General features: G+C 31.5%; 1 protein-coding gene across 7 annotated transcripts in view; it reads right to left on the reverse strand.

Moving 5' to 3' along the window:
* Nucleotides 1-17,942, reverse strand: part of LOC149947925 (uncharacterized) — a 27,379-nt gene continuing 9,437 nt past the window's right edge. For 4 of the 7 annotated variants that reach the window (XM_090172238.1, XM_090172237.1, XM_090172240.1 and 1 more), the window contains exons 10-21: nucleotides 17,411-17,680; nucleotides 12,038-12,540; nucleotides 11,307-11,746; nucleotides 10,164-10,526; nucleotides 9,958-10,083; nucleotides 9,225-9,301; nucleotides 8,911-9,033; nucleotides 7,543-7,645; nucleotides 6,153-6,529; nucleotides 5,467-5,859; nucleotides 4,881-5,201; nucleotides 1-4,523 (exon numbers count right to left, since the gene is read on the reverse strand). In XM_090172238.1, the coding sequence (XP_090028364.1) occupies nucleotides 4,059-4,523; nucleotides 4,881-5,201; nucleotides 5,467-5,859; nucleotides 6,153-6,529; nucleotides 7,543-7,645; nucleotides 8,911-9,033; nucleotides 9,225-9,301; nucleotides 9,958-10,083; nucleotides 10,164-10,526; nucleotides 11,307-11,746; nucleotides 12,038-12,540; nucleotides 17,411-17,680 (3,561 nt within the window). In that variant the 3' untranslated portion in view covers nucleotides 1-4,058. The remainder of the gene's footprint in view (nucleotides 4,524-4,880; nucleotides 5,202-5,466; nucleotides 5,860-6,152; nucleotides 6,530-7,542; nucleotides 7,646-8,910; nucleotides 9,034-9,224; nucleotides 9,302-9,957; nucleotides 10,084-10,163; nucleotides 10,527-11,306; nucleotides 11,747-12,037; nucleotides 12,541-17,410; nucleotides 17,681-17,942) is intronic. The other 3 variants (XM_090172243.1, XM_090172242.1, XM_090172241.1) reach the window with 3 other exon arrangements.

Below are 17,942 nucleotides of genomic sequence, written 5' to 3' on the forward strand. Positions count from 1 at the left end.
TTCTCAACTAGTATACATTTATTTTTACCGGGTTTACCTACATATATCTATACAAAATGAGTTTTGTATAAAAGACAGTCATACCAAATAACATCGAGATTCACAACACATGATACCTCAAACTTGTATAAAATAACAATCTTATAAACCCACTATTGACTAACCAGTAGCCACATATTAATTGGCACTTGATTTTCCCCAATATTTTAAATTTATTATGGAATGACCATAAGCAATATATATTCTTTTCAAATTGTTTCATCCATTAAACGTATATATAGATTATTACTAAAACACTAAAATTTGTACCAATTCTTAATTTATTATAATTTGCAAATAATAATGCTAAAGATTAATTTTTCGATTTCTTATTTTTCTTGATATATTTGTTAGTTGCATTTAGTTTTCTTGATCCATATTGCTGAAATTTAATAAAAATCACATTTGTTCCTTGGTGTGTCAGATTTAATATTTCATAAATTTAAAGTTTTTTCAAATGCTAGTGCAGCACTTGGACATTAAAAGTAATACCAATAATAGTTACTAAAGTTGAACTTTGCCTTTTGTGTGGCAGTAACTATTTTAACTAAAACCAAAAGTAACAAAACTCCTAAAAGTGTGTCCCTTTCTAATCAAACCGTTCTAAAAAAAACAAGTTTCATTATTAAAGATCACTTACAATGTTAGATCAACCACTTCACTTTATTAGTTTGTGATTTCTTTGTTGCAGTATTATTGGGTAAAACCTTGTGAAACAAAACGTTTTACCGAAATATTCAAGATTTTAGCTAAATCATGCATTGTACTCTAGATGTGACATACGAGCCACTGAGTACCTTTAAAAGGACTCATTTGCATTACCATTGTCAGCCATTCTTATTTCATGCCATTATACTCTTCGTGTAGCCAAAATAGCGCTATTTGCTTTATTACTTGTCAGCAGGAAATAGCTAACTTTATGAATTTAATGTTCCAGATTGAAATTTATATCTGTGGTTCAGTGAGAATTTTTATTGAGCAGATGGAAGCTCTTCTGATTAAAATTTAAACTACGCATCAAGCATCTTGCAAAATGAAGGATATCACAGTTTTGAGTGTTATGTTACTTTTTTAAAACCTAAAATATGGGTTTTTAATAGTTCCATCAATAAATTCGTAACTTAATTGCCCAAACCGTTACAAGAAGACTGAAAAGTTATTGCTATAGCTAGGACTACCAGTTCATAACTTTCCTTTCTCCATATTCTTAGGGGTAATCGCTCATAGAGGGATTTATAGAAAGAACTATTTAATTGTTTTTGGAAGACATGCACTTTCAATATGGGGGTCAGTTGAAATGCTTCCTTTTACAAATTTTCACTGCCATTAAGTGTGCATCACAGATAACTTGTTTGTTTATCATCTAATTGAACAAGCCTTGTTTTAATGTAATTATTATTGAAATAAGTTATTTATAAACTGATTGTAAAACTGATTAATAAACTCCATCTAGGTAAATAATTTTAGGCCAAATATTTTTTAACTTTAGTTTGTGATTTCATCTATAAGTAATTAACCTTTGAGAAAACAAATTATGTCAAGAACGTATTTACAATTACTGAGAACAGACAAGTCGACCACTGAGCTTTGCTGGAATGCCTGAAACTACTTGCCACTTCTTATCCAGAACTAAACTGAATTACTTTACTTCTAACAATATATTTTTCTATCTTTGATGGTTTGTTCCATTATTTTTATAAAATTGCAAAACTATGAACTAATACATCTCTGATGCATTTAACTTATTGGAATTTGTAATTATTTCATTTATTTTTATGTCACCCATAACCAGACTCCTAAATGGAGTTGCCTTATAAGTTTTTTAATAGAAATAAAATATTTACATTATATTCATGTTATAGTTATAAAAAGATAATGGGATAAAATTTAAGTAGCCTTCAAAACCTTGCACAATTTGTACTATATCACTACACATTTGCAAATATATCTTCTATGTTCTCAATAATCTTAAAGAAGTTCATGATTTTAAATAATTTTCTCTCATGTTTTTTTTTTTACTGTACCCAATACAAAAGTAATTAAACATTCTGTAGATGGTCTTATACGTAAAAAGGTACATTAATATGGAGTATATATATTACTAAAAGCATAATAAAAAATTTCAGGCTTAAAAATTTGGCTACAAACAAACAAATACAAATTATAATAACAATTACAAGATATTTACAAAAATTTAGGCATTCATTCCGGAAACTTAACCTATACACCATATTTATTTTAGTATAATAGCTGGAAGCACAAGAATTATGTTCACAATAAAAGTTGCACAATTCACTTGTTTATTTAAAAAAATAAGGAATTCCTTCTGTCAGTCTATTCATGTTATACATGCATATCAGTCTTCCAGCATAATTTAAAAAATGTAACACTTATACCAGCACTAAAAAACTCACGCAATATGCTTTTAACCACCATGAATATTCAACGGCATCATTATTATATGTTTCCATTTTTAAAAGTGATAGGTGAAATCTATATTCATACTACATGGGTGAAGGGTTTCTTAATTAGATTTAAGCCTTGTTTCAATTTAGAAAATCGTACCTCACAAGCTCTCTAAATAATCTAAATAAGTGATTTAATGGTTAGCTAGACAAATGCATGTACACAATTTTAAATTGTCCAACAACTTCAGTGATAAAACCAATCACGGTGGCAGTGTTCATTTTAATAGCCACCTATTGCTGAGCAAGAGCAATTATGCCTGTTGAATATCCATGGTGTTCAACAAATTCATGTTTTCAAATACTAGAGCAAATTTAAAATATTAGCTTAAGCTTCTAAATAAATGGACACTAGAGATTACTTAATTCAGTAAGTTTCAAACGAAAAACCCCATCTATAAAGTAAAAATAGAACCAATTGATACTTGCAAATACGACAACACAAATGGCATTCATCTCAGTTCACTGTGTGTAAAACCACATGTTGGATGAAACACAAGATATTGCTATTCGTGACAATTGATGGTAGCTATTAATTCCATTTTCTCTTGGTAGATATGAATTTTATATGAAATTCGTGAATTGTGTATTTATCAACTATCATTACTCAGAATCTGAACAATTTCTTAATTAGCAATATAATTACTAATAAATCAATTTTTAAATAAAAATGTAATATACTTAACATGCCATTAAATATAACAGACAAGGCACAGTGCATTAATCGACTGATTTGCTTCCAAAATATCAATTTCATACATCAATAGATTTTGGGCAAACAAAGAGATTGAAACAAAAACCATGGAGTTCAAACAAAATATCAATTTTAGAAAAAGATAAAAAACTTTCAATTTTAATCATGAATAAAGGTAGAGAACAGTGCAAATAGGACTTAAATCAGTAGTGATTATTCTACAGCTAGCACAATTGGCTCATAATTGAAAAATTATCGAATTTGCCTGAAAACTAAAGATTTTATTTATTTAAATTAATTCAGTTATAGCTGTATAAATTTTTAAAGGAAACTAACACATCAGCTTTGGACAAAATATCAATTTTAAAATACTTTTCAAAAATTTGAATTTAATGAGATCAAAATTGGTCAAAAGCAAAAAACACCAATTAGGGTCACTAAAGGTTCCAATTTAATATAAGCGATTTACTGTGATTTCTTAACTCAATCTCCTTCAGTACGCAAAAAATATTGATCTAGAATATTCAGTATAGTACATGCTGCCCAGTTTTTAACACACTGTGGAAGAAGGTCACTGGATGGACGGCTTTTGACCTGCAAATATACTGGCCATATTTTTGACTAGACCATAATGCTCCATTCATTTGTCCATCTTAGTTTATAATGCCAAATTTATCTACTTTTAACTTGTTATTAAACGTAAAACCAGGACATGATAAAGTTTGGTTGCACATACAAACAATCTTTTATCTCAAATGCAGTCCCTTAGGTAAGCACAAGGAAAAGAATTCCATAATCATAACAAGAGCGGGTATTTGGCACACTACGAGCTATTATGTTTATTAACACTAAGTTTTAAATTAAAATTTTTCTTTAGTATTTGAATCAATGGACGGAAAATCTTCATTTACAGAGGTATCCGAAAGTAAGCCATGTTCAGCACGTCTTTCCCAGTAAGATGCCCTTTGTAAAATGGTTTTTGACATGGATGAACGTTTTGTTTTATGCCGGGGTAAAGAAGATGAGGGGTTGCTGGTAGCCGAGCTTTCATCAGAAGTATAACCACCAGCTGAGCTACTAATAATTGCATCTCTTTCATTTTCAGCATTAACAGCAGATGGACTGTAAGCAAGGTTGTTCTTCGTACTACTGCCATTACATGCATTATTGTTAGACACCATTGGGCTTATTGACCGATCAGTGTCTAAGCTTGTTGGCTGACTGCTGCTACTTATAGAGAGAGTGCGGTTCATTGGTCGCGGGACATTGTTTTTAGTTAGTTGCCGAAACTCCTTTGACAAACTTCGAGCAGTCAAACTATGAACCTAAAAAAGGATAAAAACCACAAATTATAGGAAAATATATATGTACAAAGACAGCAGAACATATAAAGTGAGTATGTTTTGAATTCTTAAAAGCACAGTAGTAATAATAATAATAATAGCAATAACTAAGAAAATTGAAAATTACAATAAAAAGATTACATAAGCTAATGGCCCATATTGCAAGAAGTCGAGAATTCTTAAGACAATTCTATCTACTAAAGCTAAGAAATTATAAACATTTAAGCAACACCAGCTTTCTAAAGACATGGAAAATTATACCAATTAGTGCATTAACTACAATGTAGTGCTTAAAACAAAAGCTTTAGCAAACAAAGCTAAATGTTGTATTCAGCTAACCCTTTGAACCGAAGCTCCTGATTGATCATCACTACTGAACTGCCGCGAAAGTAGCTTAACAACTTGTGGCATTGCTGATAAATGTGGGCTACACTGGTTGTTGCTGTTCAGTGCCTCATCATTGGTCTGACTATTCTTTGTTTTCTGAGCATAGGCGTCTACCTGATATTTTGCAGGAGGGGGAGACAAAAACTGTCTGCTTAAAGCAGACACTCCTGGATTTCCCTGCAGTGATGAAAATGGACTATTCTGATTATTAGATGATGAGCTAACATCACTTTCCACAATAATAACTTCTTTTTCATCATCAATATACTGTTTCTGAAAAAAAAGATGCCCTTAATGTTATTTTTATTGATCAATGCACAAAGGTAAAGATTAAAAAAAAACCAGATTTTTACTTAAACTATAACCTATTTATTTATAGAGCTTGATTAGGGTTTTTCTTAAATAACTTTTAAAGAAAAGTCTAAATAAGCCACAAAAAAAATCCAATTTAACCATAACACCGAGCAACTGAAGATAATAATGTGATTGAAAGAGTTCCTTTAAAATTTACTGATAAAAACAATATAAAATGACTTACATTAGCTGGTTGGCAATTAGCTTCTTCAAGTTTTGGATTAATAAAAAGGTTTGCTAATTTTTTCACTGAAGGTAAATTAGCACTAATATCTTCATCTGAGCTTCCAACATATGAATGTCTATTCTTGTAAGTATTTTGATTTGCATAGCTGCTGTATTCGGATGATGATGAACCAATTGAGCTTTTTCTAAGTAGCTCTCCGCATACATTTTTCACTTCAGACTCTACTTGCATGACTTTTCGTCTAGCATTTTCCTCCTCGGCTAAAGCTTGAGCTACTCGATCCTCCAATGCTTTTACCCCTGATAGGTCATTGACTCTAAGTCTAACTTCTTCTTCAAGCTGTTGAACTTCATTGTCCAAAGAAATTAATTGGCTAGCACTTTCATAAACCTATTAAAAACATTTTTTTATCAGCATAAACATTTCATATGAAATTAATGTACTCTAAACTTTCCAAACTTTTTTTTAAAAAACCCAGTTTTAGGTTATTTTCATAAAGTAACTAAAGGTTTTTCTAATATGCACCCATCCCTTTAGTATAGTCTTTGGCATATAAATGTACATTAAGTTTAGTTTTTGTGTTACAAAATTTGGAAATTTAAAACTTCGTAGTATATTAAAAAATTTTGTATTTAAAAACAAAAAAGTAGCTGGCACAATAAACTTAGTTAAAAATGATATACCTTTTCCTCCAAATTGTTAATAACATGTTTTGGCTTTGAAGCTTTGACCATATTTGACTTAACAGATCTGGAATTAGAATTTCTTCTTCCTGGACTATAATGGGATCCACTGCTTGTGCTATCATGCACATAATAATCTCTCTTGTATCTGTCATACTCTTTCTCTAAAGTTGGACCCAATTTTGTGCTTCCTATTATTTGTTCATCCTGGTCTCTTTGCTTGGAAAACTCTTCAAATGTCATTGGTGAATCGCTTAAGCTTAAATCTGATATTCGACGTTCCAGTTTTTTTTTCGTAATGTTTTCTTTACTATATGGATTATTTTGCAAAGGAGCTGCTGTTTGCCACTTACGATGTTCTCTTTCTGCGATTGAACCTAAATATTTAACGGCAAAATGTATGATTGACTTAAAACGATATATCATCATGCATGATTAGTTAAAACCAGAATCCATAAACATAACATAGAATGCACAAGAGAGATTCAGGGGGTCAAATCGAAGCTTTTTCAGAATATTTCAACACTTAAAGCTTTGTGTTTTGGACCAAATAAACCCTGGACCCAGCAATCAATCACTCTCCCCTTACCAAAAAATAAGTTGGCTAAAAACCACTTAGGACAACTTGTTTTTCAACTTGGTTTTCAGTTTGTATTTGGGACAAATGCCTACTTAAAAATAACTTAAATCCTATTTATTATTCAACTTATTTCCAACTAAACCAGAATCAACATTTACCCTTAACTACTTAAAAGCAACTTAAATCCTACTAGGGAAACATCTAAAAACCAACTTAAAAATATAATGTAATTTCCTGACTACTAAAAACCAACTAATTATGAACTTAGCAAAAGAAGTATTTTCCTACCAGCTGAATAACAACTTATTACCCCTTTAATAGTAACTTGAAATATGCTGACAACTTGAGCCTACTTAATACCAACTCAGTATCAACTAATAATGTGTATACAAACTAAATACAAACTAAAATCCAACTTATTTTTTGGTAAGGGTCAGTAGTCCACTCAAACACTAGCTTGCCAAGAACAACAACAAAAGGTTCCCTAATTCCTCTTTTTTAAACCCCTTTTCTAAGGAGTTCATGATCTCTCTCTTCCTCAGTTCCTAGTGGCCTCTATCCTATCTTGCCAGCACTGTGCTCTCTTTTAAAAATAGTGTTCAGACAAAAAAATTCTGTGAGCAAGATGCATGGTGGTATTGGTGGTTGTCTATCTCTTGTTGCATCCAGTGCTATTTTGGCCCAGCTTTACAATAGGGAGATTTTTAAGGTAATAAACAAAATTGTGGATTTTTTATTTAAAAATATTGTTAAAAACTACTACACAGCTCTATGTTTACATTTATGGCTTCTTTGTTAAAGATTTAGTACCAGGTTTAGGGGGTAAACTTAGATCTGATGGAAGAATTGTTTCATTGTGAGCATAAGCATTGCCATTAATGTTGTTAGATCGGTGCACAAGGCCTCCTTTAGTCTGTTAAAAATTATATAAAAAATTATTTTTAATATTGAAAAAAAAAAGAAACAAAAGTAAATAAAAGCAAAATGTCAAGCAGGATTAAGCTATATCTATAGAAGCTACTATGAAATACTGAAAATTGACTTAAAAATTTTGTATAAATTTACTGAAATATTGAAAGTTAAGTGCACTATATGCTAGAACATTTTGATGACACTTGCAAATACAGTGAGTGGCCCAAGTGCAACTGATAGTTTTCACTAAATATATTTTCTATTTAATAGAATGTAAATATCATCAAAGTATACAATTTCCTATTACTTATTATAAAATAAATAAGAAATACTGCAGCAATCTTAAAAGTAAAGATGGTTAAAATTTAAAATAAATTACACCTGGAATTTTGTCTATAATGAAAAAAATTACACTAAACATTGGGTAGTAAAACAAATTAATACTGTTTATGCCTCATAGAAAAGTAAATTCATAACAAATGTGCTTTAATAAAATTAATAAAGTTTCTCAACCCTATCCGGCCAAGTAATTCAGGAAGTGGTGCAAAACTAGGATTTTCGGAGAACAAGGCTGCATTACATATTAAATTAATATAGAATGAAATTAAATGTACCAATGAAATAAATTTCCTTAAAAAGATCTTCCAATGGACTATAGTGAAATATGAGAGACCATTGTTTCTTAAAAGCATATGGTTGAAAAGAATGGTTCAATGGATTAAGGATTGCAAATAAAAGCTGGTTTCATAAATATTGTTTTGTTACAATTTTATAACCCTTTAAGCTGCTTCACTCTATAGTGCGTTGTACGAGTAATTCAAAGTTTATGCTCAAAAAGCTCATTTTCTTTGAACGAAGTATTTTAATTCCATTAAGTAGAGCTCCTTTGGAATAAAATAAGTCATACCTAAATGAGATAATGATAATACAGCTCTCTTTAAAAATCTTTAAAAATCTACTAGTTGTAAAGGACCAAAGAAAACCCATCAGTCAACATGATTTTAGTTTAAATAAAAAAACCCCAAATTGAATCATTAAATTTTAAATTATTTGTATCAAAAACACCGATTGGTTAATAATTTTTAGTCACATTACGTTTCATACACACATTTTTTCTTTAATATCATATACAATTTAGAAAATTCCAGGGATATCTAAGATAATTTATACGATTTATGAATAAGCAGTTTTTAGATAATGCTAAGCTTCCTTTAACTGTTTAAACAAGCAGCTTGAAGGGTTAAGCTGGATTGTACATGATTTTACCTTAATTTCTTGTTGACGGTCTAGCCACGTACGCTGAATTACAATGGGGGGTTCAAAACGAACCTTAATTGACGGAGATTTAAGGTTAGATTTAACTGCAGGTTGACTGGTATGGACAAATTTCTGAGCTCCAAACCATCACCGAAATTGAAAAAATATTAATACCCAGAACAGAGTAAAAGGAAAGAAACCATGTTAGTATTGGAAAAAACAAATTAAAAAATTTAAGTAGTACCAGTACTTTCACATATTTCCGAAGATATTAACTGTTTTAGCATCATAATAAACCGAAAAATAAAACATTGTAAATGTACCTCTTTGTTTTCTTTTGATGTATTAGAATCAGATCTCTCTACCTTATCGTTTATTAATACCTGATTGGTAATTTCACCTGTAAATAAATTAAAGGTTATAAAGATGATTGATAAAAGTGTTTAGGGATCCACCCAAGTATCAATTAATATTGATTTTGTATAATTTTCCCAAAGAACTTCCACCCCAAACAATAACTAGAATTTAATTGAATCTACTATATAACTGTGAGGCTGAGCGAGCAAAAAATGCATTTCAGAGTAAAATCCAACTTTGTAACTGTGAATAGTAGTAAATCACAATCATATCTCCTAGAGATGAGTTATGAAAGACCTGATTCCATTTTATTTGTGATTATATAGATTTGAATTATTGAAGATTTCTTTTCAGTAAAATGAAAAACTGCGAGACCAGCTAATTCAAACATTTGAACCATTTTCTAACACATATTGAATCAAAAAAACTTCTCATGCTGCCATTGCTCAGACACACGCACCTACAGACAAAAGGATTTCAAGTCTAGAGCACCTCTTTTCACTGTCAAAAATTATTCAATAAAATGCAACTCATATTTCCCCCAAAATATGCAAAAACATTTTCAAAGTGCACAAAAAATTTAAAAAGTAATGATACATGTTTAAATTTACTTTTTCAATTGGTGGGGAATATTATCTAATTAACTGACACATGTAAAACCACAAACTAATATTATAAATAACTCAAAACATAAATCACCTATTCTGTGTGTAATAGTTGAAACAGCATGCCCCATCCTATTACTAGAAACCACCTCATATCCACCTTCATCCGACTTCTCTACATTTGAGATTTCCACTACCCATTCCCCATAACCAAGATTTTCTGGAACAGAAATTACAATATAGTTCATTTTGGAATTGAAAATAAAATGTATATAATATATCAAGACACACTATTCTTACCAATACTATGCTTTAAAGATCCAGATATTGGCTTTCTATTATGAAATAACATAGCTCGTGGCTCTGGATAGCCAGATAGTGTGCAAGAAAGTTTAGCTGTTTTGCCAGGAATTGAAGAAACTACTCTAAGCGGAACGATGAATTCTGGAGCACAGTGAGCGCGAGTGGTGGCTTTGATTTTCAAGGAGAAATCAACCCACTGTTGACCACCTGATTGACCATAAGCAACGCAAGAGTAAATTCCAGAATCTCCCGCATCTGTATCATAAATGTGTAAGGAATAAATTCCCCTTTCAGGAACTTGTTGTACATCATGCCGTTGATCTTCCTTTATTAACTGGCATTCCCTAAACCATGAAACAGCTGGAAACATGGAAACAAAAAGAATAAACAAATTATTACTGGCTATATATGAAAACAATTGTATGCACGATGTATTTAAACATCAACATAGATCAATTAATGAACTGAAATTATGAGTAGCCTATTTCTAAACCACTAAACCCACGTAATCCGTAACTGAGGCTCACCCTTACCAAAAAATAAGTTGGTTTTTAGTTGGTATTCACATTTAAGTTGATATTAAGTTGTCAGCATATTTCAGTAAACTAGTTAAGTTGGTGGGAAAATTCCTTTTTCTTTAAGTTGGTATTTAGTTGGTTTTTAGTGGTCAGAAAATTACATATTATTTTTTAAGTTGGTTTTAAGTGGTCTTTATTAAGTAACATTTTAAGTAAGTTTTAAGTTGGCTTGAAGTGGTCTTTATTAAGTAACATTTTAAGTAAGTTTTAAGTTGGCTTTAAGTGGTCTTTATTAAGTAACATTTTAAGTAAGTTTTAAGTTGGTGTTAAGTTGTTTTTAAGTAGGTTTTTAGTTGGTATTTGTCTCAAATAACTTAAAACCAACTTAAATAGTTCTTAGACCACTTATTTTTTGGTAAGGGCAGTCATTTCCCCTAATCCAATTCTCAGCACTCTCTCTCACTCTCTCAAGCCTGATCATTATGACACACTTTACTAGCCCATGCTGATCAAATTTACAAAGCTCTTTTTCCACCCTCCCTCAGCGGCTCATTGAAAATCCATTTCACAATGAAATGGTCATTGATAGTTTTGCTGTTATTATAAAAAAAACAATTCATACCTATTGGTCTTGTTCCTTTAACATGACATTTAAATTGAGCTACTTTTCCAGCGTGGATTGTTAAATCTTCTGGTGAAAATACAAAAACTGGGTCAATGCAAGACTGCCTTCTTTCCAGATCAACAAAACAAGGTATCGGTAATGTAATTGGAGGAGGAGTTGGAGGATTTCGACAACTCTTTAGCTGCTTGACTTTTGTTGGGCTGGTTTGCTTCTTCGAAGGTTCATTGTAATAATTGTATTTAGTAGAGTTGATTTTAGGAGTCGAGGTAAGGGGTTCTTCAACTTTTGCAAAATGTTGAGCAACATTTTGAGCAAGTCTTACAAGTTCTGCTGAATCTGTTGATTTTAATTCAGAATCTGACTCTCTTTCACTATCAGAAAAATCTAAAGAACCAACTGAGTTTTGCTCTGACAAATCAGAAAGTTGATCAATGTCCCTAGAAAAAAATTACTCCTTAACAAATAGTTCAGAAATTAAAATTAAAGATGTTTATAACATAGGAAGATAGAAATTACTCCTTAACAAATAGTCCAGAAATTAAAATTAAAGATGTTTATGACATAGGAAGAATAAGGAGTTAGATAGGAGATTATTTTAAACTTCTAATTTAAAGTTAAAAAATTACTCTAGCTACAACACATTTTTGGTTATTTACAGGTGAATTACTTACATAAAGAACATAATTAAATTTACTTTATTAGTAGTATCAATTTAAAGAATACCACACCTGGAGTCAATCTGAGCATGAGAGTTGCTTTCCTGTGAATTTGGTATAAGTAGACATGGCGATTCACCATAAAAACCCAAAAGTTGATGGCGTAAGCTTCCATAAGGAAAGAGTTTTTTCTTTCTAAAAAGCCAATTTTCTTCCCAAGCTGATATACAGGATTGTCTGGAACTAACATCTGTACCATTGGCTTCATTTTCATAGTTTTCTCCATCTTCATCACTGAATTCAACATTATTGTCAATAATATCCACTCCAAACTCTGGAAATGGCACTCTGCGACTTTCCACCAAATCCCAAGCATTTAGAAAGTCTAGTTCTGGGATATTTTGTGGAGATCCAATTGCATTCTTCTCCACTGGTTCCTCATCAACCGAAGAATATGTTCTTGTTAAAGGTCTTTTAATTGATTTTCTACTAGATTCAGGGCCTTTTACAGTGCTATGTTCTTCATCACCATCTGTATATTCTTCTTGAGTAATCTCTTCAATTCTTTCTTCAATCTGAAGGACAAAATTTGCAGACCACGTTAGAAAAGTTGTTCGAATTACATCAAACAGAAAAATAATAATATGAATTCCATGTTGACAAACGTTATAAAGAGCACTAATAAAATCAAAAGAGTATACACAAACTATTTTTATAAACCGAATAAAAGCACTAATCAGAAAACTTGGTAGTGTGCGGAAAAAATAAAACACTCTTAGTAAGAGAATGGTAGGAACCATCACTTTAAAGTTCAAGAAAACAATATCAATAAATGAAAGAAACAATAAAATTTGCCAACTATAAGTAACATTGCAATCTTTCAGCACAATAACACAGGATATTCAAAATTAAGCATGAAAATAAATTGGCAAGACAAAATAAAATGGGCTCGTTACGTAAATCTGATATAGATAAGGCTAAAAATGATCGGCTGCCTGTACTTTGTTCTATACTCTCTCACTGCCACTTCAAAGCATGACAATAAAGATAAAGTTCATTTGAGAAAACGTATCAAATACAAGGCATTTGTTATCTTTGCTAGAAAACAAAAAATAAGAGTGGGTCTGAAGATTATTCATTTGACATAATCAAAAACCTTTTTGGAAATTTAGGTGTGAAATAAATATACATACATATAGAACACCACAAAAATATATATTATATAATTATAATACCGCAATCTGAGATTAATACATATGTTTGTTTCAAAAATGGTGGTAGGACCGAAAGTCTACGGGTTCTATAGGTCATTTGGAATCGTAAATGTTATATGAAAATTTATCCTACTAGCTTCTGTTTCAGAGTACCAAAACAATTGATGTACGTATGCCCTCTTATTAATTTAGCTTAACCCAAAATCTTCATCAATGGAGATTAACATTTCATTCACAGTGAACATCACGTGGGCACAATAAAAAAAATAATTAATGCGCCTTCTTTTACAATTGAATTTAATTGAAGAGTGCTCAAGTGTTTTGATTAAATAACAAGATTTACTTCTTTAAAATAACTACTACAATTATCGAATGATGTCAACAAAGTTTATGATTAATATATAAGCGAGGGGAAAATGCCTTTCTGCGTGTTCCAGGCATAATTTAGCACAGTGGATTATTGCAGACCAAGAATAAATTGCTATTTCATTTGCCCGGACAACGTTAAAGTAGTGTTTGTATGAGGACCACGACCACCAAATTACCGTGTTTTGACATTTTACTATTTAAATGGTGTTTTTACCAAAGTGTTAATCTAGGAAGATAATAATAATAATAATAATAATAATAATAATAATCAGCTAGGCTATCACCCAAGGCACCACTTTAGGTCCAAGTATTCTAGCGACTTTTAATGCCTTTAAACAGGTGGCCAGGTTACAATGCGTAGGAGGGTAGTGGCAAGCCATTCATGCCACGCGAGGCAACAGCTTACCATTACCATTAACCTCAGTAACCTCAGCAAGTTTTTATGGAAAGGGGAAACTGATGGGCTCCGGGGAAAACCCCTTTAACCAGTGGGGGAAGAACTTGCAAACTCAACACAGGAGTAGTGGTTTCAAGTTACACCCAGTGCCACATGCTGGGATTGAACCTGGCTCCTCTTGCTCCAAGGCGAAAGTGCTAACCACTCCGGCATCCCACTTCCTCCATTACCTAACTCCAAACAACATTGTTTGTGCTAGCTCACTGCAAAACCTCTAAATCAAGATTTTAAGAGGATCTTATAACTTTTGAAGAACTTAGTGACTTTTTGTAAATGTTGAGTTACATAAAAGTTTGAAATGCCAGAGGTTTTACGGCTACTAATATTTTCAATGCTACTTATACTTGAATGAAGGGGGAACCATTAACCCCCCCACCCAAAGTATGCCTATGTACATTTCTATGGGGTGCTAAAATTGTCTACTATCTAATCAACTTCACTAGGATTTTACCATTTGAATCCGAATTTAACCATTTGAATCACAATTTAATCATTTCAATGACGATTAACCAAATTTTATAATTTTAATCATATAAATACAATTAAATAATATTTATCATAATTTAACCTAATTTCATCTTGTTCTAATAATCCTTGCAGTTTCTTGAACCTTGGTCTGTTGTTCTAATTAATTTTATAGCAAAAACCGGTTCTCTATTAGGCACTAAATATCATTCTAACTCAGTAAAATAATACTCTAATGGTAACTGATGGGGTTTAAGTTTCATATGGAAGGTTTCGGCAAAATTGCACTACAGCGGCCTCATGTAATTTCGTGTTATTTTTTGGTGGAGAATGTAGCACTTGACGCGTAGATTACGAAACTAATTTTTTTTGGGCCGCAAATGATAATTAAATTAATTAACTTAATGTTAAAAATGTACTAATTTTAGGGAATTACCGTGTTTTTGTATTTTTGGGTGGCGGAGAATGTAGCACTTGACGCGTAGATTACGAAACAATTTTTTTGGGCCGCAAATGATAATTAAATTAATTAACTTAATGTTAAAAATGTACTAATTGTAGGAAATTACCGTGTTTTTGTATTTTTGGGTGGCGGAGAATGTAGCACTTGACGCGTAGATTACGAAACTAATTTTTTTTGGGGCCGCAAATGATAATTAAATTAATTAACTTAATGTTAAAAATGAACTAATTTTAGTTAATTACCGTGTTTTTGTAATTTTTGGGTGGCGGAGAATGTAGCACTTGACGCGTAGATTACGAAACTATTTTTTGGGCCGCAAATGATAATTAAATTAATTAACTTAATGTTTAAAAATGTACTAATTGTAGGAAATTACCGTGTTTTTGTATTTTTGGGTGGCGGAGAATGTAGCACTTGACGCGTTGATTACCAAACTTTTGTTTTTGGGTCGAAAATGATAATTAAATTAATTAACTTAATGTTAAAAAGTTAGTAGAGTGGAAACCTAAACAAACAGTAACAAGCCGTGGTGTAGGCGACAACCCGACGAAGATAATTACTTCCAAAACACGTAAAAGACGTTACTAAACTCCCCGTATTGGCGCCTGACGGCGCCGCGCACTCACTTCGCTCAAGCGCTGGGGGCGCGTTGCGCCTCCCCAACCCCATACTAAAAAAAGCGATGGGCCATCTATAACGCGACAAGTATATACTTTTAATCTCAACCAGAAACAAAGTGGCCCAATAATAGAAAACACCGAGAAAATGAACAAAAACTGTAAAAGATTTGATAAAGTACGGGAATATTACTTTGTGGCCCAAAAATATAAAACACCGAGAAAATGAACAAAAACTGTAACTGATTTTATACAAAAAGGGAATATCACGTGGAATTCATTAGGACACCGAAACTGTGTTGCCGGCGAACACACGACGGAAATAAGTACAACAAAACACGTGCAAATGCCCAAAAATTAGAAATTTAAAATTACATTAAAAAATTAAATAATCATCATTTGCGGCCAAAATAAAAATTACCCTCGGCATCTACGTGGCAAGGTCTATCAGGCGCAACCAAAATTAATATAAAATTCAATGAAAATGAGAAATTTTTAAAATTAAAAAAATTAAGTTAAACAATTAAATAATCATTTGCGGCCAAAATAAAAATTACCCTCGACATCTACGTGACAATGTCTATCACGCGCAACCAAAATTAATATAAAATTCAATGAAAATGAGAAATTTTTTAAATTAAAAAAATTAAATTAAACAATTAAATACTCATTTGCGGCCAAAATAAAAAATACATTCGGGATCTACGTGACAAGGTCTATCAGGCGCAAACAAAATTAATATTAAATTCAATGAAAATGAGAAATTTTTAAAATTAAAAAAATTAAGCTAAACAATTAAAAAATCATTTGCGGCCAAAATAAAAAATACCCTCGACATCTACGTGACAAGGTCTATCAGGCGCAACCAAAATTAATATCAAATTCGATGAGGCCGCTGTACTACACTTCACACAAGGTGGCTTATACCTACTTAAATTTTCACTGCCCAATATGTATAATAAATGATAAAAAAAAGTCCAGGAATTATTGCAAGAAGAAATAGGCTGGGTGAATAGCATTTTTAGCCTATCGAGACGAATATCGAATGCCCAATAAATTTCTAATCGAATACCGAGACGAATAGTAGTTTTTGAACCAAATACCGAATAATTAGGCTTATTAAAAATATTACCTTATCAAATATTCGTTGAATACTATACCGAATATTCGCCGAATACTATACCAAATATTCGTCAAATACTATACCGAATATTCGTCGAATACTATACCGAATATTGACCCAAATATTTGTCGAAAACTATACTGAATATTGACCCAAATATTTGTCGAAGAACAGATCTAATAGTCTAAATATTAAAAAAAAATTAATATCTAAATGGTAGAATTGTATCAGTTTAAAGTACCATTGAGCATCCCAAAATAAAAAATATATTTTATTTTAAAATATCACTAGAGTACACAATCTTTGGTACTACAATATTGAAGTATATCTCGGTATTAAATAAGAAAATCACATTTTAACTTTTTAGGATACTTTTAGTAATTTTTTAGCCGAATATTCGCCGAATATTTTACGAATATTCGCCGAATATTTAACGAATAATAATTACCGAATAATACAAATGCTATTCGATATTCGATCAAATACCAAAAAAGGCGTGAAGCGAATATCGAGACGGTTATTCGTCTCGATATTCGATCGAATTATTCGGTTAATTCGGTTATTCACCCAGCCTTAAGAAATATCTTTAATTTAAGATTAAAGATATTTAATATTACAAAAAACCACATATATTTGGATTGGGTAAATACATACTATCAAGAATTAATAAACGTTAACTGAGAATAAGAAGGCAGCACCCTGATCACCTTATTATTTAACAGAAAAAAACAACTCACAACATATTCTACTCTGGGTGGTTTTGTGGTATCAAGATTAGAAGCCCAGTGGAATTCATCAGCTGCATCAACACCTCCTAAGCTTCTAGATTCAAGATCATCCAACACAGATTCTCTTTCACTGTCAGTACTAGAACTACTCGTACTATGACTTAAGACTCCACTCGCCTTCTTTTTAAGGGGCACATCATTATCCGATGTGGAGAGTTCAGATTGGCTACTTTCTCTTCCACTTGTTCCATACTGTAACTTTTGACTTTGATCTACAAGCTGTGTAAAAAATGATAATTTGGTTAAGCAGTCAAGATTTAGACATAAAACTGCAATCTAAGGAGAACTGTTTTCAGAATTTTGCCAATAAGTATAAGTAGCATACATTCTTTCAAAGTTAAACTAACACTTACTCTGATAATAATGATGAATTATTAAATGCCAATAAATTAACAATTTTGAATGTTCTCTGTTAATAATTTAAAAAATATAAGACCTAATTAAAAGCATTTTGGCTGGTAGAGTTCCGACATGTTTCAAT

The sequence above is a fragment of the Leiobunum rupestre genome, chromosome 4, assembly GCF_980474605.1.
Source record: "Leiobunum rupestre chromosome 4, qqLeiRupe1.1.hap1, whole genome shotgun sequence".
Lineage (NCBI taxonomy): Eukaryota > Metazoa > Arthropoda > Arachnida > Opiliones > Sclerosomatidae > Leiobunum > Leiobunum rupestre.